We start from the raw sequence: 25,075 nt of genomic DNA on the forward strand, positions 1-25,075 counted from the left end.
TTTTTAACCAGGGGCAGAGATACGCGGGTTCTTCATGGAAAAGATAATTAAGATCTTCATGGTGCAGGTGCAGGTCTCATGAAGCTCACTCTAAAACCTTAATTTAATGGTTGAATCTGAATCCAATTATATAGAGCAGTCTTGTGAAAGTCGGGTCACTATTCTACCAACTTAGTAAAATGTTCTAATATATAGGAGTCACTATTCTACGAGCTTAGTAAAATGTTCTAATATATAGGGGTCACTACCCTTAGAACATTATAGTAAGTGAAGATATATGTTGTTGATTTGATCAAAAACTTACCAAAAACGAAACTAAGTTTCTAAAACTCATTAAAACTTGGCTTTTATAAAACTAAAGCTGGTTAGGTAACAATGTCATCCAAATGGCACTAAAGTGATTAATAAGAACCGTGGCTCCTAACATCAAACATTGGTAGCTTGTTGTGTTATGAGATATGACGGCTTGACCCGACCCATGGACCCGACATTGCCGGCGATGTCTCCTCTGTAATTATAAGAAAAGGCGGAGCCAAAAAATAAAATGCAAAACGGCAGGGGTTTCTATTTTTGTATATTTCAAGAAGACGGACCTCAATCAATCGTGAGACCAATACCATGTAGCGCTTGATATTTTCGTTATTACGTACGAGTACCTGTGTTGGTTAAATTCCTTTCGAGAGCTTCCTTTACTTTAGCTTCGTTTTTCTCATTCTTGTTCTCGTGATGTTTAAGAAAAACAATTGTGTTCTTTTTTCAAAGACTTTTAAAACTTCATTTTCTAGACTCTTTAACTTGTGTTTGATAACTTTGGATCTCGAGAGACTGATCAAAGGTCTCCTTTAGGTAAGACCTATAATGCAAACAAACGCTAAATTAAAAAAAAAAAAAAAGATTTGATGTCTTCAGTCTATGGTCAATACATTATATTTGAAGCATATTTAAAACTATAAAATGCCCTTTAAGAAAAATACAAAAAGTTATCTGGAAATTGTTACAAAGTCCAGCATTTCGATTGTTTTTTCTAAAATTTTAAAGTTTTTTCCTATCCCACATATTTTATATTTTCGCTTCTAGTGCACCAAAGTAAATTAAGGAAGGATGCCACGCCTTAAATTAAACAACGCAAAACTGAGGCAGCGCTTTATATAGGCTAAAATAAGTGCAGCTTTACGTAATATTTAGGAATAATTCTCCTATAAATGACCGTCCCGGTCATCGACACAGGGTGAGAAACCAAGGGAGGGGGAAGGAGCAGGAGGGAGCACGATGGCGATGAGACTAGCAGAAGCAGCGGTCGGGGAATTAGGGAGCCGAGCCACACGAGCGATCTTCCCTAGCTCGAGGCTTCTGAATTACCGGAGCAGGTCTTCTGGATCGTCCCGGAAAAAGGAAGGCGGCGACAGCGGCGGCCTCGCGGAGCTCGTCGAGGTGGAGATCCCAGAGGGATCGGACCTCGCCGGGGGCGTCAAGCTGCTCCAGGACGCCGTTCACGCTATCATGGTCAGCCGGGCCGCGCCGGTTTGGCTCCCGTTCCGGCCGGGCTCCTCCTATTGGGTCCCACCGAGGAAGAAGGCGACGGCAGCGGCCGTTTCCACGAACCTGGCGGATCTGGTTGGGAAGCTGACGAATCCAATGACGGATGAGGAGTCTCTGTCGCTTACTACGAGTAGAGGATGGCCTTCTCGTTCGTATTTTGTTGAAGGTTTTTGCTTTTTGCCCTTTTCCCTTTTCTCTACTTGCATTTTATCTTGGAAATTCGACACGATGGATGCGTAAATTTTGATTTTTCTTGAAGAGAAGTCTTAAAACGGCATAGAAGATATGTTCCATGATAATTTTATTGTCCATTCTTTTATTAAATTTCTCCGATTTTTTGAGGATCCATAATCTGATTGTTGCACGAAATCGAAGAGTGTACGAAATAAGCATCAGAATATGTGTAAAATAGTGCTGATTTAATGATACAGGGATTCTTCTTTCTAATTATCATTTCGAATTTAGCAGTTTTCTCTAGCATAATGAATACAGAAATAATCTGCAAAATTATTGAAGTTAGGTTCTGCATCAGAGAACATTTTTTGGTGGTTTCTAGGTCAATGATTTTGTAAAGCTTGATTTTTGTGTGCTCAATAGTTTTGGCAGCGGAGGTCGCGCGTCCGGAGGAAGAAATTTTAATCTAAGCGTTATTTTCTGTTGCTTTCTTTTTATAAAATTTTGGGTCAGGGAAACAGTTCCAAATTGTTCCTTTATAGTAGGTCATAGTTCTTTGTTTCTTTGACCGCTAGTCTTGCCTCAGTTTGTCATTGTTGTGGGACTCATAAAGTAGTTTTTTTTTTGTTATATCACGAAGTTATGACCATGGGACCTATCTGTGAATGAAGTTAAGTCAAATGAACATAGTTTGTGAAGGTCCAGTCATCCGTTTTCCTTCCTCAATGGGCTAGACGCATTCTTTATCACATGAAATGATTACAACATAAATTCTTGTAGTTAGTGGGTATTCGGTCTTCCTTTTTTTTCTTCTCGAGCATTTTTTGGTGTCAGATTTGTTGGACTGAAATGTGATTGGTGCTAATCAACCAAATAAGTGCTATCTTATGGCTGTCTTTCTTTAACAAGTGCAGTTGAAACCCAGAGTATATCATTAATGTTCTACTTGGTATTTCTGCCTTCAACGTTATGGTACTAGTTATTAACTTAACACTAAATTCCATTTTCATGAACTCGTCCCTTCAATTTTTTTTTCTATATTTTAAGGATTTGAAGTTCGTTCACTTCTTTGAATCATTGTAGTGTTAAGTAGTCTGGTCTGAACTCTAGATCAATATGCAGAGTGGTTAATTGGAATTATATCAATCTTCTTTAGCAATGTGGGATCCCGAAGTTGGTTTTATAGGTCTATTTTTTCTCTTTCTCTCTAGCAGAGGTAGTAATATAAGAATTGTACATAGCTACTACAAGGATTTGAAACTTGTAAGTTTGATATATGAGTATTAGATCAAATTATCTGTCCTTGCTTCAGTCATTATCTTCTAAGTGCAGCATCCTGATGCTTCCCAGAGACGTCATTTGAAGAACAAGCATATGACATAATATAGAAGTGGAACTGTCTTTTTATTAGGGAATTGTATTTATGAAGATGGACAAGAAAAACAAGCGACAGCCATCATTTCATAAACCTCTTTGTATAATCACAGCCGCAGGCTGAAAATCAACAACATGTGGTGTATATCTGTTGTATATACATGAGGGAGGATCTTCATAGATTCACAGGCTTATAATTCATAGAATCATCAATCATCATTGAAATGACGGAATGGCTATCAAAATGAATTTGGAGAGGAAATTTGCAGTGTCTGCTGCATGGTTAACCTGCATCCCTGGACCCTAAAGGTTCCTACCTTTCCGAAAATACAAATTTCCTGAAGGCTTTCATCAGTATGATGCCTTAGCTGTAGTCCTTGGCCCCATGATGCACCTAGACACATTTTTTTATGTCCTCTATTTTGGAGTTTTTTCATCTTAATTCAGGTCTTGTTTGATTGCATTACCATTACTTTACAGAGGCAACCAAACACATGATGAGGAAGTCACACTTCCTTCACACATAGCCTTGGGGAAGCATTATCGTTATGGTGATGACCAGATACTGTGGAAGTTTTCCACATGGTGTGAAAGTTTTTGCACATGATCGTGTTTTGTGGATTTGTTAAAGCATGCTGAATGACAATCAATTATAGTCTAAACCTAACCTTGGTCTTTGATATTCATAGACTGCTTCAAATTCTAGTGGGAAGAACTAAATATGGTTTGCAACAATCCAGGGCTAGTGTTAGGGTGAATGTTCTCTTCGATATAATTCGAGATCTGCTTCACAATATTTGTTTTGTGCATAAAAGCTTCTATGCTGTCTAGATAATCTCACGAGTTATTGGATATGCACTGAGGTGTTTCTGCAAGATGTTGTTAATGGGTGTGAACTTATTGTCTGTATAACATACTCTATGGTAATGTATAAAAATTTGGTAAGAATGATATTATGCCCAGTAGCATTGATCAAATAGAGAATCTTGTTCCAGCTACCACTAAACAGACTGTTCTTTCCTTTCTTTACATAGTTCCTTTTAGGATAGCTAGAACCTCAAGATACAATATGGTGGTTTATTGCATTTGAGTTTTGAATTATGTATGTTTCATGTGTTATTTGTATTTTCAATCTGAAATTTAGATAATGGTAGTTCGTCTACCCAAAAGTTGCTAAATATTTACAAATGCAATTGTAGGTGCATCCCCAGATTCATCTGAGATCATGTCCAAACTGCCAGCAAAATCTGACGGGGAAGAGGAATAAACTGTATAATGCCAAAGTTCCTAACTGAGGATAACCTCCCATTTAAAGGTAGGAGGATGATATGGTCTGATTTATGATTGATTAGAAGATATATGGAAGTTATATTTCCTTAGGAGTAGTATTGAAATGTATTGAGGAGTGCCAACTGAAGAATATATTGTAAAGATGCATCAGATATGCTTTTTCTAGTTGCAGCTATCAGGCCCTGTTGGGGTTGCAGGCCGAGCTTGGTCAAGTTTGTTAACCTTTTTGGGCTGGGCCCAAATACTTTTGCCCTGCTAGGCCAAAACCATGGCCCATGCCCGTGCCCATTTTGGTCTGGGTACCTGACGTGTACCCAGCCCGATGCCCACCCTCAGCTAGATCTCCATCCAGCTAAAATATGTTGTTCTTCAAAGTCAAACCCACGATCCTGCTAAGAAAGAAAAGAAAAGAACGGAAAGGAAAGGAAACAAAAGGAAACATGTTTTTTTCTTCCACTTTATATTTATGATTTTAAGTACTACAAGGAAGAGAGTGAGCAAGAGTTATCCAGGTGCCTACCTGTTTGGACCTTGCTTAAAGGGTCAATAACATATGTTCTATTTCAAAATCATCCAGCATCCGAAGGATCAATAAGACATGTTCTATTTTCACAATCATCCATACATTAGGACAAATATGTAACATGGACGTCCCTATTTGGGTGCCTGGCTATTCATTCAGTTTGATTTTACCCCTGCTAAAATCTCCATCCAGCTAAAATATGTCTCTTTTTGAACCATGGTAGGAAAGCAAAACATGATTTTTCATCCTTTGAAAATATACGTTTGTTGGACATTTTAACACTTCATATTTACAATTTTAAGTTGTACACGGAAGAGAGTGAGCATGAGTTATGCTGATGCCTACCTGTTTGAGACCTTGCTCAAAGGATCAATAGGACATGTTCTAGTTTCAAACTCATACAACGTAAAGATGTCTATGTCACAGGGACATGCCTATTTGGGTGCTGCACCTGGATCATTAGGGAACATGGATGCAGGTCTGGGTGTGGGAACTTCTTGTCTGTAGAAAAGTTTGCCAAAAAGGGGAAAGATGGAGGTTGAGGAGGATGAGGAAGAGGAGGAGGAGAAGGGGAAAGGTGAAGTAAGGGCAGGTTTGCCTGGCTGCGGAGGATAAGGAGAGGCAGCAGCTGAGCATGGGTGCAGTGATAAGAAAAGAAAAAAAACATGCTAGAGTATATGTATTAGAGACTTAAAGGTCCTCTTTGGCTTTTAGACTTTTCCTTATTGCAATTTCCAAGGAGCTCATTTGCTGAAACTGAAATTTCTTTCTAACTTTGTACATTCTTTTGAAGTTTGTTTTATGACAATTTATAAATACAATTTACAAAAAAGTTTATTTTTACTTTAACTCTCTGTCTCTCTCACACATAAACACATAGCCACACCCATGTGACATAGTAAGACAATTCTTGTTCCAGCTCGCTAGAACTCTGTGGACATACTAGGATCAAAGATTTGATTAACACACTATCTAATTTTTCCTTCAATGCATTTACAAATGCAGCTTGCAATGTTGACTTCTTCATGAAAGCAAAGGATATTAGTACTTATCCTCACAAGAACTTGTACTGCAAACCAGCAAGCACTACCAATAAGAATTATGGTATTCCCAACCTTGTAATATCTTGGTTATAGAAAAACTGCAAAGTTTGCAGTTTGATACAAGCCTAAAGGGATTTGATTTGTGACAGATAGGCAATCATGTTTAACTTTCTAGCTTTATTTGACTTAATTTTTCTGTATTGACTTGTCTGGGTGATTGCGCAAGTAAGGGTGCCCTTCGTCTGTTATCTTCCTTTTATTTGGAGCTTCTTTGTTTAGAGTCTTGCATGCATTAACATGTTGAGCTTTCTGATACTGACATAACTTATTTACCGCCATCTAGTTTGCTTGCAAGTCTTGCTACTTGGTATAGGACAAGAAATTTTTCTTGAACCTATTTTTGTTTCTTCAGCTTTTTCCTTCCATCTCACGAGAGGTTTGATTGAAGAAAGCTTGTTTGTATCTACTGGCACATCGTGCAGGGAACTGCAGCTGCCATGATGAACCGCCTCAGCTCTCGCTTGAACAACCTCCACACGACAGTGCAGATATCCTCACCCCTCGCTTGGTTCTCTAGAAACTTTCATATGTACAGTGAATTTATGCAACAGAATTATCATCTGCCAGCGCCTGTAAATTTATGCTCTCCTAAAATTATAGTTTGTGTGGCATCATTTGTAATGTTTACTAACATAACCAGCCTATGTTTAAAAACGGTAGGCGATGTTCTTGAAAGCTCAGTGATTTGGCATGTTAAAATTGCCTGTCCATTCGGGTAGTGCGTTATCAGGTGAATAATACCTGTCCCAAGGCTACCTTTATATCAAAACGGCTAGATACACAAATGGGTTTTGACGTAGTAGCTCTTTCAATGGGATGTCAGGCAATACTTACGGTTTGATTTTTTAGAACATTTCTTTCTGCATAAACCAAAGCAGGATGTACTCTTCCGGACTGAGGAGGATTTCTATGGTCTTATTGTTATTCCTCGTCAGAGTTTACTGTCTTTGTGAAAGTCTGATTTTTTGGCTAAGCGGGAAGAAATTCCATTGCCTTAGTGAATACTGAAACCTCTCCCTTTCACCCATCTATCTAGGGTTGAGGGTTGCTTTAACTTGTATATTGGTACCAATTTATTGCTATACAAAGAATTGACTTCACACTATCCGTTGTGCCAACTATCTCAGGATCCACGACAGTTTGTGATTGAACTTCACTTTCAATTATTGTGAAAAAAAAAAAACAACACAAGACTTAGATTGAGTTGATTCACAAGCTCCACTTCTTTCTTTACAAGAGATTCATTTTTGTATTCTATTAGCGGCACTTGTCGAAATTTTGCATCTGAATTTGAATGCCCTTCTGACTTTATTGTCGAGATAAACCGACCAATTGGTTTATTTCTTCCACTGGCGAGCATTCAATGGTAGAGATGCTAACCAAGTTATCAAGGTCGTGGGAAAACATCATCTGTCTGACAGTTTCTCGCAGTTGTGTTTTGGTCGATTCAGATTTGATTTCATTCAGATGATGATGAATAGCTGATGAAGGTTTGTTTCTAAGAGGTTCAACCTACCCTGTCACCACTATTGTCAGGTCAGATGCAATTGGCTTGGGCATTTTGAGACTCTAGGCCATTATGGGCCCAATTGGCCTCTCAGAACAGCCTAATCTCTAGCCTTACTTTCAATTCAAAGGCCTTTAACTCTACCAATTAGCCAGATGGATGGAACTTTATTTGGCAACTCAAGTAACAATTTTGTGCATATTAGTTGTATATTAGCTAATCATGGCCAACTCTTAACCCCAATTATGGTAGAACAACCAAAGTGGTGCAACGATGTGCTTGATCTGATATGGTACCTCCAAAACTGGAAAGTAAAAGCTCAATTTGTGCCCCAATCGCTTAAGGTAAGACTTCTAAAAAATGTGGTTAGACATCCCTAATAAAGTATATTTCAAACCATTCATAAATTATAAAGCGCATGGACATAACCTGTACCTTTAGATGAAGGGCAATTTCAAATCAACTTTCACTGTGAAGCAAACTGTATGCAACTATAAGTCTCATGAAGAGTTTAATCTTGGTTTAGAATGAATTTTGGCAGTATGCTTAAGATATCTAACAAGAAATAGTGTTCCTAGTGGTGAACATACAAGTGATGCATAGAATCTGCCTATGGAAGGTAGAAACACTGAAGATGGCGGTGTCCAATTAGCTACTTGGTGAAGCAATAACTTTTTGTAACGATTAGATTGATGGGTCTTAACCCACCTCTTAAAAATTTTCGTTTAAAACCCAAGAAAAAACTAAGAACTAAGACAACCAATCACTTAAAAACCCTCTTTATAATTTTTTGAAGGTTCTTCATAATTTTCAATATGAGACTAAGTTTTGGAAGTGGTGCATTACAATGTGTAATGCGTCAATCAGTAGCTAGACCCATAGGAAGATAAAAAAAAAAAAACAGAAGGTTGATGCTCAACTCAAACATTTATGAAATGTAAAATGGGGAGACAAATCATGGTGAACACCAAGTTGCTTCTTCTGTGTCATGGATCATAAATACAATTAAGAACACTGCTTCTACTTTTCATTTACAAGCGCTTCTACTGTGATACTACTACTAAACTGAAGCATTGATTCCTTCTCCCAGTCCAAATCATATTGAAAGTGCATTAAGAATATACTTCTTGTCTGCTTTGGCTTGAGGATCGTCTGATTAATACTACGAACCATTTTACCTTTGTCAAAGAAATCTTGAACAACTCATGTCAAATTTCCACCATTAATGCTCCAGCAGTCACGGTGAAAATAGTCTGTGAAGCCATCAGGACCCGAGCCTCTAACCCCTTAATCTCCACATTCTCTTTTCTTCCTGCTCCCACATCGGCAGATGGAATATTGGTTAACTATGTGTAGACTCTCGTATGAATTGAGAAGAAAAGAACCAATTACAGAATCTGATTGATCACCTTATAATCTGATCCATCATCAAAGTATCCGGCAAGAACCAGATGACCAAACTAAATTTGAATTTCCAATGATTAATGGTGTTTTATTTTTTTAAATGGCTGCAATATGGTTTTGGATGTTGATTTTTTTCTTTTGATCGAATCTAATAAATATGATTTTTCTTGCGTGCAAGTTATCTGACTTTAAATTATTTACATCATTGCATATGGATACTTCAAACCCAGTGAGTTGTTGAGCTTGTGCTCAAATTCAATTACTGAAGCTATCCGCTCCTTGGAGATACGATGCATGTTCGGGCATTAAGAAAATTGGATGGTGACTCTGGCTTTGTAGAGTTACCTAACCATTTAATCAAGACCGTATGTCTGATCAATTCAAAAATTTTACATTAGATTTTAAATTCAAAATGCAAAAAACAACGCAATCAGGCCGAATTCAATACACCTATTGGCCGATACGCAGTCATGGTGCTCAAACCGATATGGTACTTAACAGGATACTGTTTATTTCTTCAAAACATTACGTCACTTTAAGGTCAAAGGTAAAAATATCTGAACTCGAAGCAGCAAGAGGTCCCAAGCAGTGGCGAAGCCAGAAAAATTGGTTGGAAGGGCACTTGTTTAAAAATATTCATATGTGGTGGGACACTTATATATATAAAGATAAATATTTAAAGATGTCCATTTAAATAAGAAATTTTAAGAGACTGGTGTTATGCCACTAGGTCTGAGTAATGGGATGAGATACATTGGACCTATTTGTGCATGACTTGGCCGAATCGTGGTTGAATAATGGACCGATTCAATCTGAAGCAGCCGGTACTGCCCATTAATATTTTCTCCATTTTTTACATCTACAGATATATTTTTAGTCAATGTCGTTCACAAACTATCTCAATTCTATTCACAAAACTTCACTGTTTCGTTATGCTGATTTCAAAATTCACCGACTTCTACAACATTAGCTGATTTAATGTAAATTTCAACACTTCAATATGACACCAACTGTTCAACTCAGTGTGTCAAAATTCGATTCTGATTCGGTTCGGTGTAACAATTCTGATCCGGTTCGATCCGATTCGATTAGAGTAACATTGTGATAGTCGAGACCGATTCGTTGGTGCAAGTTCTATGAATAACGGGTCGGGTCCAGAATGGTGTCGGACCTGTCCAGACTCCAGTGCCCTAGTCCTTGGTTGGGGACGGACGAGCCTATAAATACCGTGCCCAGAAAGAGTGGGTGTTTCGTTTTCCCTTTCTTCTCGTCCTCTTGCTGACCGGGCGTTGCTAAATTCGTTCTGGCGATCGTCTCCGTCTCTTTTCCTTTCTCTCCGCCTCCGCCTCCCCCTTCCTTTTCGTTTGTCTCTGTCTCAATCTCTCCGTCGTCACGGGAATTAGGGTAAGAAGAACGGATTCGTTTCTTAGCTGTATCTTCTGTTTGGTTCTCCTTAATCTTAGGGATTGTTCGTCGTTTCTGCCGATTATTTGCACGTATAGATTATCAAATTTGTATAAGAAGATTCAGGAATAGTGGTTATGGGAATTGATGTTTAAGGAGACTGGATTGATTGGAGTTGCGCATTTTTGTATTGCTTCTAGGAAATTAGGGTTTTGGCTATCCTTTGCGAGTTTGTAAGTGCGAAAAGCGTTTCTTTTTAGTGGATGATAAGAATGGACCTATTAGCTTTCTTTATTTGATGCGCCTGATCGTGGAAGGGCATAGGGGGACCTCTCCGAGAAGCTGAACGTGATTTGTGAATTGTTGTGGTTCATGCAAAACAGGAAAGAACTGAAACCTAACTAGACGATATTTGGCGCTTTTCATCTCATTATGTTCTCTTTGTGGTTAGAAAGAACAGAAATGGAATCATTGGTTTTGTTAATTGCGCCCCTTTTGGTTATCTTAGAGGTAGTTTGTAGAAGAAACATTTTCTTCGTGTAACATATGTTCCTACAACTCATGCTCAAAAAAGCAATCATGTGTGCGATTAAGTCAAGCGCTTGATTGTTCAAGCGAAAAATAGCATCCACGATTATATGTCTCCTTGAACAAGGACATTGGTGTCCTTGGAACATGTGTTCTACGAGTATGTATTCCATAAACACAATGTTCTTCTCAAATGCCTTCTTAGGAAATCATCTGGGCTTTGGTTGTTCTTCGGTTTAAGTTTCTATTCTTTCTATCATTTGAGTCTTGCTTCAGTATTTCGTTTCATATGAGGACGTTGTCATAAGGCATGAAATGGTTCCTGTGGTTCCATAATGTAATAAATAGTTGAACAATTTGATGGGCTCCTTGTTCAAACCATGCCACGCTAAGGAAATGGGAGTAATCTTATGTGGGTTCATCAGACACCCGGGCATCCTTTTCTAACTTGCAAATTGTTGCTGACTTGCTGTCACCTGGTTAACAGCATATCTCATATGCTTGGCAAAGATCCAATCATACCACTGCATTATTATCCATAACAGTTTCAGAAATCATAGTTGTCATATTATATGACGAGTCTTGATGGCCTCGAGTAGCATTTCTTGTGAAACCTCTTTTGCTTAGTCTTATGTTGCACTAGTCAGTTTGCTTGGCCTACCTGAGATTTGATCATGATTGTATTACACTTTTATTACAGTGGATATCTAAGCAGTCTAAATCTGCACGATGGACAAAGGAATTGATCCTAGCTTTTTTGTGAATGATGGCTCGTTCATGGAGAAATTCAAACAACTTCAGCAAGAGAAGCAGGAGAAAGAGGCTGCTAAAGACAATAGAAAATCGTCTTCTTTGAAGATTGATGGGTCTGCTTGTAAGAGACCATTTGAAAACAAAATTAATGAGACTCGAAAGCCTATCCTGTCTTCTTCCAGTGGGAAGCTCGCATTCAGTTTGAAGCAGAAGTCAAAGCTTGCTGTGCCACCTGTCAAGTTAGGTGCAGATGAAGATGAAGAAGAGGAGGATGAGACAGGAAAGGGATCATCTAATGGAGCATCAAAGAGACAGAAGTCTGGCCAGTCAGATGCCTCAGAACAGGGATCAAGTCGGAGGGATGGTAATTACTGGTTGTTTGCTTCCTATTATTGCTTAGGGTTGAATATATATCTAGATTGGCATATATTTGTCCCCTTCTTTGAATTGGCTAACAGTACTCTTTGCTTGTCATTTAACTCCTCATAAAACATCTATGAGAGTCTGAGATTGGTGTTTTGTGCCTTTTCGTAGATTGGTGATTATATTCTTTTCATAATTTAATTAGTGTCATCTGCTTTTGCCGACTTGGACTACACTGTAATGTAAAATTTAAGCAAATTGCAAAAGATTTTGAGCGCTTGTATAGGATTTTTTAGATGATCAGTAAATGCTTCAAGCATGAACTCTACATACTGAGATTTTTAAGATGTTTAATACAATATGTGATTCGGTCAGGAATTGCACATGCTTCTGCATGTGTGATTAGACAGTTTAGACTAGGACTAAATTATTTCTTTACTTGTAAGAGCCTTAGCCCAATTATCATGGCTGTAGAATATAGAAAACATTATTGTGGCTGTAGAATATCAACAACATTATTTTTTGCTTATCTTAAACTTTTGGTTTTACATTCAATTCAAGTATCCCATGGTATATATATATTTTTACTTTTTGGAAATTTTAGCTTGATGAATTGGAACTTTCATTCGAAAACTAAATCTTAAGCTAAAAGCCTAAAACGTTTTGGGTGATATATAGAGATTTAGAATTTAGATCTGCATTCTGGACTCGTAACACTTGTACAACTTTTCAGGGGTCTGTCCATGTTATCTGCCTTTTGGTTTCTATTTGTGGGCTGTCTTTGCTCGATGATTATGGCACATGTGCTAGAGCATTACTTTTGTATCATGGTCTTCACGAATTTCTGAACATGCGCTCTTGAAAGTTTCTTATGTCATACCTGCAGCATATTTCTTAGTCTATGTCAAGCTTGGTGGAAAGACATGTGATAGAAAGAGTTGGAATTCAATGTCACAGGGCCTGCTACAAGAGTAATTTGCATTCGCTTGTTCATGCTCTAGGTATTAATCAGTTATTTGAGTGACATGCAGCCCTTCCATACTCACCAAGCGATCCTGCAGTAAAGAATGTAGCTGACAAGCTAGCAAGTTTTGTGGCAAAAAATGGTAGACAATTTGAGGATGTCACCCGTCAAAGAAATCCTGGAGACACACCCTTTAAGTATGTATTCTATTTCTTGAAACTTATTGATCTCTTCCTAATTGAGCTGAATGTTCTCCTGAAAATTCAAGTAATTAATGTCTTAATGTCTGTCTGCATAACCAGATACCTATACCATCTATCTCTTAAAACATCGGTTACAAAATTCTGAGATACTGCTTCTTGGTATATTTCTCCATATTCTTTTCTTTCTGTATCCTTTATAAATTAAAGCAACCATCCTTCATAAATTAAAGCGACTGGAAAGATTAGTAGGAGAAGCTGCATCAGTTGCACTTGTTGACAGATGACAGGCTTACTGAACACCAAGTGTTGGATCCATTGACAGTTCAAATTACTCAACAGAAACACCTATACGATATGTACTCATAATTCATAATAGGAACTTGAACCATTTCAGAAGCCTTATTTGGTCAACCTCCAGTTCCACCCCTAATTGCTCTTTCTTCTCTCTCCATGCACACAGACGCATATGTGTACACACAAACTGGGGGTGTGTGTGTGATATATATATATATATATATATATATATATATATATATATATATATATACATATATAGAGAGAGAGAGTATGTGTAGGTCTTGATCAGCTTAAAGCCAGCATCTTGAGCAGTAATGTATCTTGACCAGATTGTGTTGAACTGAAGTTCGTTCCTTCTTAAACATTATTCATGCACAAAAACTATCATTTTTGCTAGGAATGCTGTACTTGTATGAATTATTGCTCCATGTCAAAAACAAAAATCACTGGTTCTAGCTAATAAAACCCGATCATGTTGGTTTAAATGTTAAGGATCATCTTTATTTACATACCCTGAATGGAAGGTGGATGTTTCTGACTGACATGTGTAGTTGGTTCTGTCTTTAACATCTTTTAAGCTCAAATATATCTGTATCATATGTAGATGATTTTGATGGAGTTTGCTTTTGTAAATTTGCTGCTGATCTGTGTAATTTTTTCTTCTTCCCCTGCTTTGTAGGTTTCTTTTTGATGTAAATTGTCCAGATTATAAATACTATGAATTTCGGCTAGCAGAAGAGGAAAGGGCTCTTTCACAGGCAAAAGATTCTCAATCAACAACTTCTGGTAAGTTCCAAAATTACTTTTATACTTGTCTGTGGCGATGCAGATAACCCTCCCTTTTGTGAAGATATTTAGCTAAAGTGGTTTGCGTATTATAAGCTCTAAATAGGATGGGATTGGTAATCCTTGCGAAAGTGGTTCATTTATGTTTTCAGGGTGTATGTTTACAGTGGTCCTTTTTAAAAGGACAAAAGAGACTTGGAGGTGTTACTGCAAGTCCCATGCGATGTTTTGCACAATTCAAATCTGCACTACCTGTTGAAATGGCAGCACCCATAATGCTGTTCTATGTTTCTATGTATTTGTATGCATGTGTCTTACATCTGTTTTTATGTGCTTTTCCACTATTTCATACCCCTTAAAGTTCATAGAAGAAAATTTTGTGCTTTTCCACTATTTCATACCCCTTAAAGTTCATAGAAGAAAATTTAGTGCTGATTCACACGGTTTTTGGTGCCTATTGTAGTATTTTCCAATTGGGTCCTCTGTAGATAATGTTCTGGTTTATTCGTGGACTGATGAGCAACAATAGCAATGTGTGGTTGTCTTTATCTATACCAAAGGTGGTGGGAAAGTTGGTTATTCTCTTTTCTTATATATTTATCTTACAGCAAGCAGTTCCACATCTTCTCGAATGTCAAGCAGTTCTCAGAAGAGATCTTCTCAGCAACACTCTAATTACCAAATACCTACCTCTGCTCTTTATGATGCTGATGATGATCCAAGGTCATCAATTCAGGGAAAAGCTAGCTCATATGGTATGCATCCGTTCATACTGTTTCCTTTTGATTTTTATTGGAAAATATTACTTCAGGAGTAACCAATTAGAAATCACAAGTAATTGTTTCCACAATTTTGAATTTATAGGTGAACCTACCAGTCATTTATGGATTGTTTAGTTCCCATAGCTTGCATTGATAAGTTTAGAGGCTGTTTGGCATCAGTAGCAATGTCTCATGAATCTACCCAAAAAATACATGGCTGATTCATGGAACGCCTTTTAAAGTGTTCAACGAATCTGACTAAATTTTTGGATTAGGTGCATAGGACAGTAACAATGGATTACTGTTCCCAAACGTTCCCTTAGTGTCGTTAACTGTTCATGTTCCCTCTTTCAAAATTTGCCAGCTGTCCCAAGCTAAACAAGTTCTGATTTCACGACATCTTTTTTATAGGTGAACCTTCTGCACCTGCTTCTGATGATCCCATAGCAATGATGGAGTTCTACATGAAGAAGGCTGCCCAGGAGGAGCGCAAGCGGCAGCCGAGGCAAACCAAAGATGAAATGCCTCCACCTGCTTCTCTACAAGGAGGTTGGTGATGTTGTTTTCTGTCATTGTCTCTCCTTCTCTTTTCTTTAATTAATCTCTCTTTCAATACCCCTCTCTCAGCTCCTGCCAAAAAAGGGCATCACATGGGCGATTTCATACCACAAGATGAGTTGGATAAATTTTTGGCCAGCTGCAATGATGCTGCAGCCCAGAAGGCTGCAAAGGAGTCTGCGGAGAAGGCTAAAATACAAGCTGACAATGTTGGTCATAAGCTTTTATCAAAGATGGGATGGAAGGAAGGTAAAGTTTTTCACCCTTTCGTCTGTCTGAATATCCGGGGTTTGTTGTGAAATCCTAAATGACACCGTAGTATAAGTGCTTAACCTGTGCCACATTTTTTATTCCATGATATGAAATATCTTCTGGCTTCTTTCTTATCCTGCAGTTTTATTTTTTGGTTCCTTGTCTGAACCCCTCAGCACATTCAAATTGGCTGTTTATTCCTGAAAACTGAATGTGCATTCTGTCTGCGATGATAGTTATGTGTGTACTTCTGCTAGTGGATCTAATCACATCATAAGATCAATCTCTAATCTCTTCTGTTTAAATGCTCAATAAGATGTGTCGATTTTTTACATGCTAATGCTGTTTTTGTTTACAGGAGAGGGACTTGGTAGTTCACGTTCTGGGCGTGCTGATCCAGTCATGGCCGGGAGTGTCAAGTTGAATAATTTGGGTGTTGGAGCAGAAGTCCCTGGCGAGGTTACCCCCGAAGACGACATCTATGAGCAGTATAAGAAGCGGATGATGCTTGGATATCGTTACAGGCCAAACCCTCTGGTAAGTCATGTTCCATCCTAAATCTTTTGTCGCTTAAATGGAATAAATTTTTTATTACCTATACATACACACGATGTAATTTTTCTGTTGCCTGAATTAGTTTCTTTGTTATCCGATTTTTGCTAGAACAATCCAAGGAAAGCTTATTACTAGGAGTGGGCTCCGTCGATTCTATGTAAGGGCAAGTTCTTACGCAGTGGATTTAATCCTTGTATATCTGGAGGTACTTGATGTTAGAGAATCTATATTGTAAGACGAACTTGTCAATTTAATCCTACCTTGCCCATTTTAGACTACTGTGATCCTCGCCTCCTCATGTGATTTTGTGTTGGTCTTGATACCACATAGTGAGCGAAAAGGAAAAAGACGAACTGATGCAGATCTCCACATGAACTAGACTGTTATTTTCCAAGTGGCTGCTTGGCTGTTAGCACTGCCGAACTGTGTTGAGCCTTACATGGTCACACTTCACAAATACAATATTCAGGAAATCCGCTTGCATGTATGTTTTTCTAATTAGGACTCCTCTTATGAGGATCGGATTCCCCTCCGATTTCTGGCAAGGGAAGGGTTGTCTTAGACACGCTACTTCATGCCTACATCTGAGATGGGAAACACCTTTCTCGTGACCACGGCTGTAATGAGATGTTTTGTGACACTATATCAGCCATTCAAACATGGCAAATACATTTCCCTTCATTTCACAGTAGTCTACTCTGTAATCGGCCCTTTTTGTGTTATAAAGATGGCTAAGGAGTCGATACGTGGGTGCAATTTGACCTATGGCAGATCTTTGCGGGGTGCTGCTGTGGCACATGGAGAGTGCAGAGAGGGTATATATCATATATGCATATATATATATATATATGTATATATAATTATATAGTTTCTTAGCTTAATCTGTTATTTTAATAAAGAGAGGGAGAGAGAGTGAGAAGAAAAATAAAGAGGAAAAAAATTTAAAATTGAATGGAAAAGGGTGCAGTGGGGTGCATGTTAGAGCTGTGCTTGCATCACATCGATGGTGGTCTCTTCTTAAAGAGTCAGTGTAACATGAAATGTCTTTTACTGACCTTTTTTGTATTGAAGAGTCTGTGGAGCCGTGTTTGCATCACATCGATGCGGGTGGTCTCTGTTTTAGAGAGTCCGTGTGATAAAATTTGTCTTTTATTGGTCTTTTTTGTATTGTGGAGTCTGTGTGACATAGAATTTGTACCTTACCGGTCACTTTTGGGTTCTAGAGGCTGTCAAAGTCCCCAGCTATACAACTATGGGTTTGCTTTGAAGCCCACATTATAATTTGTTTAGGTTGTCTTTACGTCAACCCAAGTAACCATGTTGACTTGAAGGCTTTCAAGTCAGCCTAACTAACCATGTACACGGAGCCACGAATCTTTATAAAGCTGAAAGAAGGGTGGGCAAACCTTTTGAAATAAAAAATAAGCTTTCGTTCATAGAAGTAATAATATTAACATTATCTAGAAAACCATGTAGAGCGATAGAATTATGAAGTTTATTCAAAGGATTTGATATTTTAAGAGCATGTAGATTTTTTATTTGTCTAATTATTTATCTATAAATCACTTATTTTTTGTGATATTATAATATGGTGAGGTGTGGACATTGAAGAGCGAGGGCTTGTGTACTACCAGAAGTCTACAGACATGGCACTCACATAATTGGGATTCGACTGACGAAGGAACATAATTATATATGAGTTACATAGAAAGTATGGATGTTCAAGCCAATGAATGATCATGTCTTTTTTTCCATGATATAAAAGGAAATATTAAATTGTTTTTTTTTTCTTGTTTCTCAGTGGCATAAATATCAGGATTTTCTCTAAGGGCTTACGTTTTTTTAATTTTTATTTCAAAGGAAGAGGGGTTGGGGGTTGAAGTTATGGACTAGGGTGAGAGGAGGAATCATACGGGGAAATCAATACTAATGAATTGTTTAACATCTGATCTTTGGAATCTTTCACAAGTCTCGTTCTTGAGTTTTTTCCCGAAGAACTCCTATGAGCTTTTTAGAAGTCGCAAACCTTTCAGAGATATAGAAAAATCTTCATGGCTATAAAACACAGTGGACAATGAAGTTAGTTAAAATAAAAAGAAAGTCGTTAGCTTAAAAATGCACAGAACCATTATTAATTCGTTGGGCAATTCTGAAGTAAATACATCTAAAGAATAGACAAGAATAAAACGCATCTAAACTCTTTATATTTTTGAAAGAGTCTTTTCATGGTTAGTTTAAAAAGATCGACAAATCCATTTCTAAAAGTCAACTGTTAAATTAATTAAACTGCTCTTTTGCCTTCTAAGAAGAGAACATGAGGAATTGCCTAATCTTTTAAAGTCACTTAAGTTTTTTTCTGCTCATCTTTCTTGCATCAATGAAAAAATCACCTCATTATTTCTGAAATTAATAAATGTTGAGATATAGTTAGGCAAATTCACAATGTTATCTGATATGGACAAAGCGTTTGATAAACTTTTTGTTTTTGAATTGAGAGTTGGGGGAAATTCAGGGAACATGATGGCAGGTTTGAGACTTGATCCAAAGTCTTCAACTTGACATCCTTTGCGTTTTCCTCTTAGCATCTGCTCCCTACATGTAGCGTTTGAGGTTAATACAAATCACCCAACATGAAGTTTGTTTACATTGAAAGTATTTTAATCAAAGTTTTGGTCAATCTTTCTTAATTTAGTGATAGCCTAGAGTTTAAATGACAGAATGCTATTTTTTCATTGATAGTACGAAACTTAGGTTTATTTTTAAGAATATTCCAAAGGGTAGTGTTCTTTCGTTTTCATTATCGCCAATTCTTTAAGTGTGTTAATAAATATTTTCCAATTTCATAAATGGCTCAGAACTGAGAAGTGACCAATAAGCTGAGCATATTCTGAACCTCCAACTTGTAGTCACGTTTTAAAGATCATGACAAGTTCAAATCACTGTCTGGTGAATGTAATAGAATAAAACCTCCCCTCTTAAAGGAGAGTTTTCACAGAGCAGTCTTTCTCTTCTTTCTCATGTTGGGCAATTTTGGGAAGAGCACCATCTTTACAAAGCCCAGAAAGAAATTTTCACAGCTGAAAAATATCAGAGATATTGAATATGCTACCAAGAACGTCATATGCGCTTGTCCTCTAGGAATATTCTTAAGCCTGTGGGGATATGGTTCATATTTCAAAGAAAAGTTTGGGAAAAGGAGATGTATGCAACTAGAGGTGAATCAGAATATACTTCTCTAGGTGATGCAATTGATGGAGACGTGATGGTAACATTCTAAAAGAAAAAGAAAGGAAAAAAAGTTTACTATATTTTTTGTGATCTCTCCACCCTTTGAACTTTATTTCCAAGCGGCATAACCCCATTACTCTTCATCCTTTTCTTATCTAACAAGGCAAATTATGCAATAGCATATCGTAAGTAAACTTATCTTAAGCTATAAACAGAAAAAGCAAAGGCATATAATACATTATTTCAAAAGCAGAAAAAGGATGTCAAGAGCCGAACAAGTTACAAAGGACAGTCAGGATCTACCTAGTCAGGATTCGGACAATGCCCTCTTGAAGTAGACCAAGTTTAGAACTAAGAACTAGAAACATTGGAAGAAGTTTTAATCTCTCGATAGTCTGTAAAATCTTCTCAAATAACATCAAAGAATTGAGCATTACTTGGTGAAATGATAAGGTTCTAAAACCGTCTGCACCAAGGATAAACGACTCAGAGTTCTATGGGTGCCGAGCTCCTTCATTAGAAACCAGTCCAGTACCGACCGACCTCCCGCAACCATCCTCAGCTAGTGCCCTTCATGTACTACAATCACTATATTACTCCAACATCCAGTAACTCAAAAACTATGGAAACTTTTGATACTTGAAACAGTTTCACAGAGCTTCTAAAACACTATATTTAGCAGACTTTGCATTGTCGCATCTATCTTATTCGACTAAAAACAAGTTGGGTAGTTAAAGATAGCACTCGGACAAAAGAAATGAAAAAGGAGAGAACCATCCCGTAAAGTGAGATAGTAGGTTTTCCTATTCTTAGACGATGGGGCTCTTGTACCACTTTCCTTGACATGGACTGCACAAGTTGGACCGTATAATGAATCCGATACTGACACTACCGGACGTGGACAATAGGCGACCAGAGTTGCATGTAAATCTGGATATGTAGGACCAAAATCCACCATTTTGAATCTAGATCTAGATTAACAATATCCGATCGTATTGTTCATTCAGTTACGGTATGTCATTTTTGGCTTTGATGCATATGGCATTAGGGTTTATGTCACACTTGTGGGGACAATATGAAGGTTATCATTGAGAGGTTTATGCCGGCAATATCTTATCAGTTAGGTCACCAAAGCTGAAAAAAAAGGGAGTTGTTTTGCTTTTTTTTGTTGCGCCGCTTATTATAATCTGCATTTTAAGTCTTACAAGAATGTCGTCGGCAAACAGTGCATGAATTTCAATAATACAGCTAACAAGAAAGAGCTCCCAATGTAGATGATGTGTTGGAAAAAATACTTAGATGATGTCGCTCCAAATTATCAATTCCAACCCTCCTGAAGATCCTGTCTTTCTCTTTTCTTTTTGGGTTTGATTATTACTGTGAGTAGTAAGCGGAGAATGTTGAAGATGACAAGGTGAAAATCCTTGATCAAGTATTGTCATAAGAAAACAAATCGTGTTCTTTATTGCATCACACATGATCAAGGTGACCTATTTTTCTTGATTTTCTTGTAAACAAGAGGGAGACGGATCTTGCGTCTGTTGTAACTTTTGGCCGGATCCAATTCAAACTTGACTTCCATTCTGTTTAGCTATACAGTAGAACTGTTTGCTTCCCTAGTTACTTTCAAAGTTTCAAGGAGGGGGAAGACAGGTTAACTTTTACAAGAAGAACATCTCTCGTGTTTGATTTTCATAACCAAGCTACCTAAGCACACCTCCCCCGTGACTAATGTCCACCAAAAATGCATTTTGATACATTTTTTTACTAGGAAGATATAATTTTGTAGCAAACCATGATTTAAAGTGGCTTATCAAATGCATATGTGCCTGACCAGACACAAAAAGTTTAAAACTAAAATCACCACTCGTGGTTGCTTAAAATACATTGACAATAGCATATTTTGTCAATTAAGTTTTCGAGAATGACCCCACCAGTGTGCATCTCTTGCCTCATTGATAACGGCACCACAAAGAGCTTTACTTTCTGGAGTACAAAAAATGGCCGGTGATCGTGACGTTTTTCTGCTGGTCTGCCTGCGTAAAGTTAGCATCTGAACTCTCCAAGAAGACAACGGCCAGTCAGAAATTTTGATCTGAAAATTTGCACCGATAACCAGTCACACACTTGAGTGGCAGTATATGAGCTCTCTCTCTCTCTCACAAACACACGCGCACACACAGTTTTTGGTGGGAATAGCATCTAAAACAAAGGAGTACGTAATCTTCTTGATTTTTTAGGCAAACTACATTAGCATATCTTACCAACTTTTCAGAACATAAATTCGAAATATTTGCTGCACCTTTCCAGCAAGCTGGAGTGGTTGGTTACAATATAGCAGGAGCGCCAAGCAGAGTCTCTACTTGGAAATAGCATCAAATCCTCCATCTGTTGTTCATACTTTCCTTGACAAATTAAACATATATGCTCGAACCAGCAATAGATTTAGCATATCTCCAAGAATCGAATGAACTTTTCCTAGTTCCAAAGAAATGGCCGCCTTTTTGTCCACAATCACATGATAATCAATCTTACCCACTAAGAGTTGCTTCATAAAAATACAAATGCCTGTCAAACTTCGCTGGTATATAACAACGTGTAATTTATATTTCTGTTGTCATTGTATTGGAATAGGAGACAGAAGTGTGAACGTGTCACTTTGATCTGGAGGCTCGGCCAGATTCAAAGGGGGAAGGGAGAAGTGACTGTAAGTAGAGCTACCCCTTCTCATCTCTCTCATGGTAACTAAGGCAGCCAGTGTGTTTCTGAAGATGCTGTCTTCTATTGCTGCAATGTCCACCGTTTTCTCGGTCCTTTCTTGCATCTCTGTGGGGAATACCGTCTGCATTGTGCTCTCACATTCTTTGATCAAGTTCGATAGCAGATCCGTGGTGAAGAATGGCTGCTGCAGGACCTTCTGAATGAAGGGCAACCGCAATAAACCACCAGTTCTCTTGTCATACTTCTTCAGGATCTTGGCAATACCTGAAATACCAATTACATAATTTCCTGTAAATTTTGCAGTTCATTTGAATATAAGGAATACCCATTTGTGTCTGCACGCAGATTTTTTGTGCTTCAAGAAGAATATAATTACTTTCTACAAATTTTCCCTGTTTGACTTAAACTTTCCAGCTTAATCGCTATGCTGATTTCATATCATAAATCAAAAGCGAGAGCAATCTTTCACCTGCATGTGTTTCAGCTCCTCCCCCCCGCAAATACGCGTTTCCTCTCCCTTCTTAATTTATTTAAGAAAAACTCATTTTCTTGTTCTTTTATTTAAGAAAATCTGAAATGGCCATATGGTGTTGTTCTATTAGTTTCACAACTAGGAGAAAGATCAGAGGAAAGAAAAAAATATTTTCACTTTTTGTCCCTTTTAATTTTAAAATTGGGAATATAAAGAGAGGATACTGGAGTCGCTTTCTCCTCTTTGCAGTAGGATCAGAAAACCCAAAAAGAATCGGAGAAGAACCTGTATAATTGAGACTGCTATAGTTCTCCAAAAGCACCATCTCTCCATGGAAATTAACCATCTCCTTTCTCAACTTCCCCATCTCCTCTTTGTACTCGCTCTCCGACATCCTTCTCCCATTTGGTCCCAACGTCGCCGTCACATTCTGAATCCGCTCTTGCAATTCCTACAGAAAACAAGCAAGAAATTTTCTGGTGACCGGCCTTCTCCAATCTTCCAACTCCAACCAATACAAAAATATCAATGCAAACCGCCAAGAACATTAGAAAGAAAGACAAAGCTCTGATACCTCCTTCAATCCTCTACCAAAAAGAAATCACCAAATCAAAACCAAGAAAAAAGAAAGCAATTTCAGTATCCCAGCTTCTATACAAAAAGCCGAGAACCCAAATCACCAACCTTCTGCCTTATGACAAACTCCTCCTCCTGCTCCATAAAGAAGGCATTGAACTTCTCAATCTCGGCATTCAACAGGAAGATGAACTCCTCCTCCTCCTCCGACACCCTCGTCGAAGCACAACCAGAGGAAGCGGGGCCATTGCTGTTGGCTTCCTCCTCCAGCGTGGTGCATATCAATCTCACCCTCTTCTTCAGGTCCTTGTAGGAAACGAACTTGTCCCTCCATTCCGGCAGCGTTTCTTCTATCTGCCTCTTCAATCTCTTGCCAAATTTCATGTTGGTATGATCCCTTTCTGCAGGGGAAACTGCCTACAGGGATGCTGAGCAAGTAGTGGCGTTGTTGGCGTCAATTTATTGCGAGGTTGAAGTCGAAGAGGCGGTGGTAGGAGTCCACATTCTTAATTTAATGAAAGCCTGTGAGGGAAAAAAGCAGGTGAGAGAATATCTGAGGGCATATGCGAAGCGTGTCACTGTTGTAAGGAAAAAAGACGAAGCTTGGGAGCTAAAAATCATCCATCGGATATTCTTTCTTTCGTTCACTTTTATGTTCTCACAGAAGTCCCGTCGACTCCATTGGTTAGGTTGACAGTCTTCTTTGGGGAGGCATTGGGAATTCAATGCAGCGAACAGTGACTCTGTGAGGGGGAGAGCATGATTCCTCAGAATCTTCTTTGCTTCCCTTTATTTTAATGGTGATCTTGACCGTTTGATAGTTCGTGATCTAGGTCTGGTTATCTATCTGCGTGTCTTCTAGTGTCCTTTTTCCTTCTTCGCCGCGTCTCTGATATTGACCGTTGATTTTTTCTGATCTTGTGGTTATCAGAGTTATGTGCTTAGAAATGACTCTTTATCACATGCATAGATCCGCATATATTGAAATGTTTTTCAAAAGCTTTGAGAAATTATAGCAAAACACTCAACTACTGATGTATCATATTGTCACAAAAATGCAGTTTTTTTGCCAAAAAAAGGGAGTTTCAACATATTATAAAGTTACCTCATGTGATTAAAACAACCTTTCTTTTTAGCTATTTTATCCTAATTGCAACTTCTGTAAGATTTCCTGCAGGGCTGTAAAAACCCTGAAAATCCACATAAGAATCATGCTCTTTTTAGTAGATATAAGAATTTAGAAACAAAAAGTATATTTTTCCCAATTATGAAAATTTTATTTACATATTTATATTGGAATATAACTTTGTATGAATTCATGGGTTGTCAGGCATCTTGTTTAACTCTGCAGCTAATTTTCAAAATTCTAAAATTGTAATTGAAATATTCTCGTAACCAATAAAACTTTTTGAAATCTACGAATACATCCCTTCTCTTTCATCAAAAATTTAAATCTTAAATACCACCTCTCTCTCTCTTAAGAAACTAGTAAATGTTAGATAATTAGATGCTAAACGGATGATGAACACTCTCAACTCTTGATTTTTTTCTATATTAACACAAGTTTGGATTCAATACAATGATATATTGGAAATGTGAAGGTGAAAGTACTTAAATCTAAGAATCAAGCTTCTACATAAACTAGAAAAGCAGCTGTTTTTCACATTTCTTTGAAATAATCTGGTGTGCCCTTTACGTAGGACTCCATGACGACCTTATCTTATCACAAAAGCGATCATT

General features: G+C 37.9%; 3 protein-coding genes across 4 annotated transcripts; 2 read left to right on the forward strand and 1 right to left on the reverse strand.

Annotated features, from left to right (window-relative positions):
* Positions 1-1,215: 1,215 nt before the first annotated feature.
* On the forward strand, positions 1,216-6,713 carry LOC116249170 (uncharacterized). Of its 2 annotated transcripts, none has more exons than XM_031622349.2 (3): positions 1,216-1,705; positions 4,287-4,402; positions 6,356-6,713. In XM_031622349.2, exons 1-2 carry the CDS (start codon positions 1,270-1,272, stop codon positions 4,352-4,354), a joined length of 504 nt encoding a protein of 167 aa, XP_031478209.1. In that variant the 5' UTR covers positions 1,216-1,269; the 3' UTR covers positions 4,355-4,402; positions 6,356-6,713. The 2 variants fall into 2 exon arrangements, with proteins under 2 accessions (XP_031478209.1, XP_031478208.1); XM_031622348.2 differs by having other exon boundaries at positions 6,426-6,713.
* A 3,442-nt stretch (positions 6,714-10,155) lies between these two features.
* On the forward strand, positions 10,156-16,616 carry LOC116248056 (SURP and G-patch domain-containing protein 1-like protein). Its single transcript, XM_031620632.1, has 9 exons — positions 10,156-10,318; positions 11,547-11,963; positions 12,994-13,123; positions 14,106-14,212; positions 14,821-14,967; positions 15,385-15,522; positions 15,601-15,780; positions 16,142-16,320; positions 16,447-16,616. The coding sequence occupies exons 2-9, from the start codon at positions 11,576-11,578 to the stop codon at positions 16,471-16,473; spliced, it is 1,296 nt and encodes a 431-aa protein (XP_031476492.1). The 5' UTR covers positions 10,156-10,318; positions 11,547-11,575; the 3' UTR covers positions 16,474-16,616.
* Positions 16,617-22,153: 5,537 nt separating this feature from the next.
* On the reverse strand, positions 22,154-24,065 carry LOC116247083 (SPX domain-containing protein 3-like). Its single transcript, XM_031619036.2, has 3 exons — positions 23,444-24,065; positions 23,045-23,210; positions 22,154-22,551 (listed from the first exon to the last, which is right to left on the reverse strand). Exons 1-3 carry the CDS (start codon positions 23,717-23,719, stop codon positions 22,184-22,186), a joined length of 810 nt encoding a protein of 269 aa, XP_031474896.1. The 5' UTR covers positions 23,720-24,065; the 3' UTR covers positions 22,154-22,183.
* Between the last annotated feature and the right edge of the window lie 1,010 nt (positions 24,066-25,075).

The sequence above is a fragment of the Nymphaea colorata genome, chromosome 2, assembly GCF_008831285.2.
Source record: "Nymphaea colorata isolate Beijing-Zhang1983 chromosome 2, ASM883128v2, whole genome shotgun sequence".
Classification (NCBI taxonomy): domain Eukaryota; kingdom Viridiplantae; phylum Streptophyta; class Magnoliopsida; order Nymphaeales; family Nymphaeaceae; genus Nymphaea; species Nymphaea colorata.

Excerpts from the sequence above, each read along its gene's own strand:
- LOC116249170 (XM_031622349.2), top strand. The coding sequence starts at position 1,270 with ATGGCGATGAGACTAGCAGAAGCAGCGGTCGGGGAATTAGGGAGCCGA. Across the intron at positions 1,706-4,286 it reads TCGTTCGTATTTTGTTGAAG|GTGCATCCCCAGATTCATCT; the intron begins GTTTTTGCTTTT and ends ATGCAATTGTAG.
- LOC116248056 (XM_031620632.1), top strand. The coding sequence starts at position 11,576 with ATGGACAAAGGAATTGATCCTAGCTTTTTTGTGAATGATGGCTCGTTC. Across the intron at positions 11,964-12,993 it reads GGGATCAAGTCGGAGGGATG|CCCTTCCATACTCACCAAGC; the intron begins GTAATTACTGGT and ends AGTGACATGCAG. Across the intron at positions 13,124-14,105 it reads CCTGGAGACACACCCTTTAA|GTTTCTTTTTGATGTAAATT; the intron begins GTATGTATTCTA and ends CCTGCTTTGTAG.
- LOC116247083 (XM_031619036.2), bottom strand. The coding sequence starts at position 23,719 with ATGAAATTTGGCAAGAGATTGAAGAGGCAGATAGAAGAAACGCTGCCG. Across the intron at positions 23,211-23,443 it reads AGTTTGTCATAAGGCAGAAG|GAATTGCAAGAGCGGATTCA; the intron begins GTTGGTGATTTG and ends TGTTTTCTGTAG. Across the intron at positions 22,552-23,044 it reads TAGCAGTCTCAATTATACAG|GTATTGCCAAGATCCTGAAG; the intron begins GTTCTTCTCCGA and ends TTGGTATTTCAG.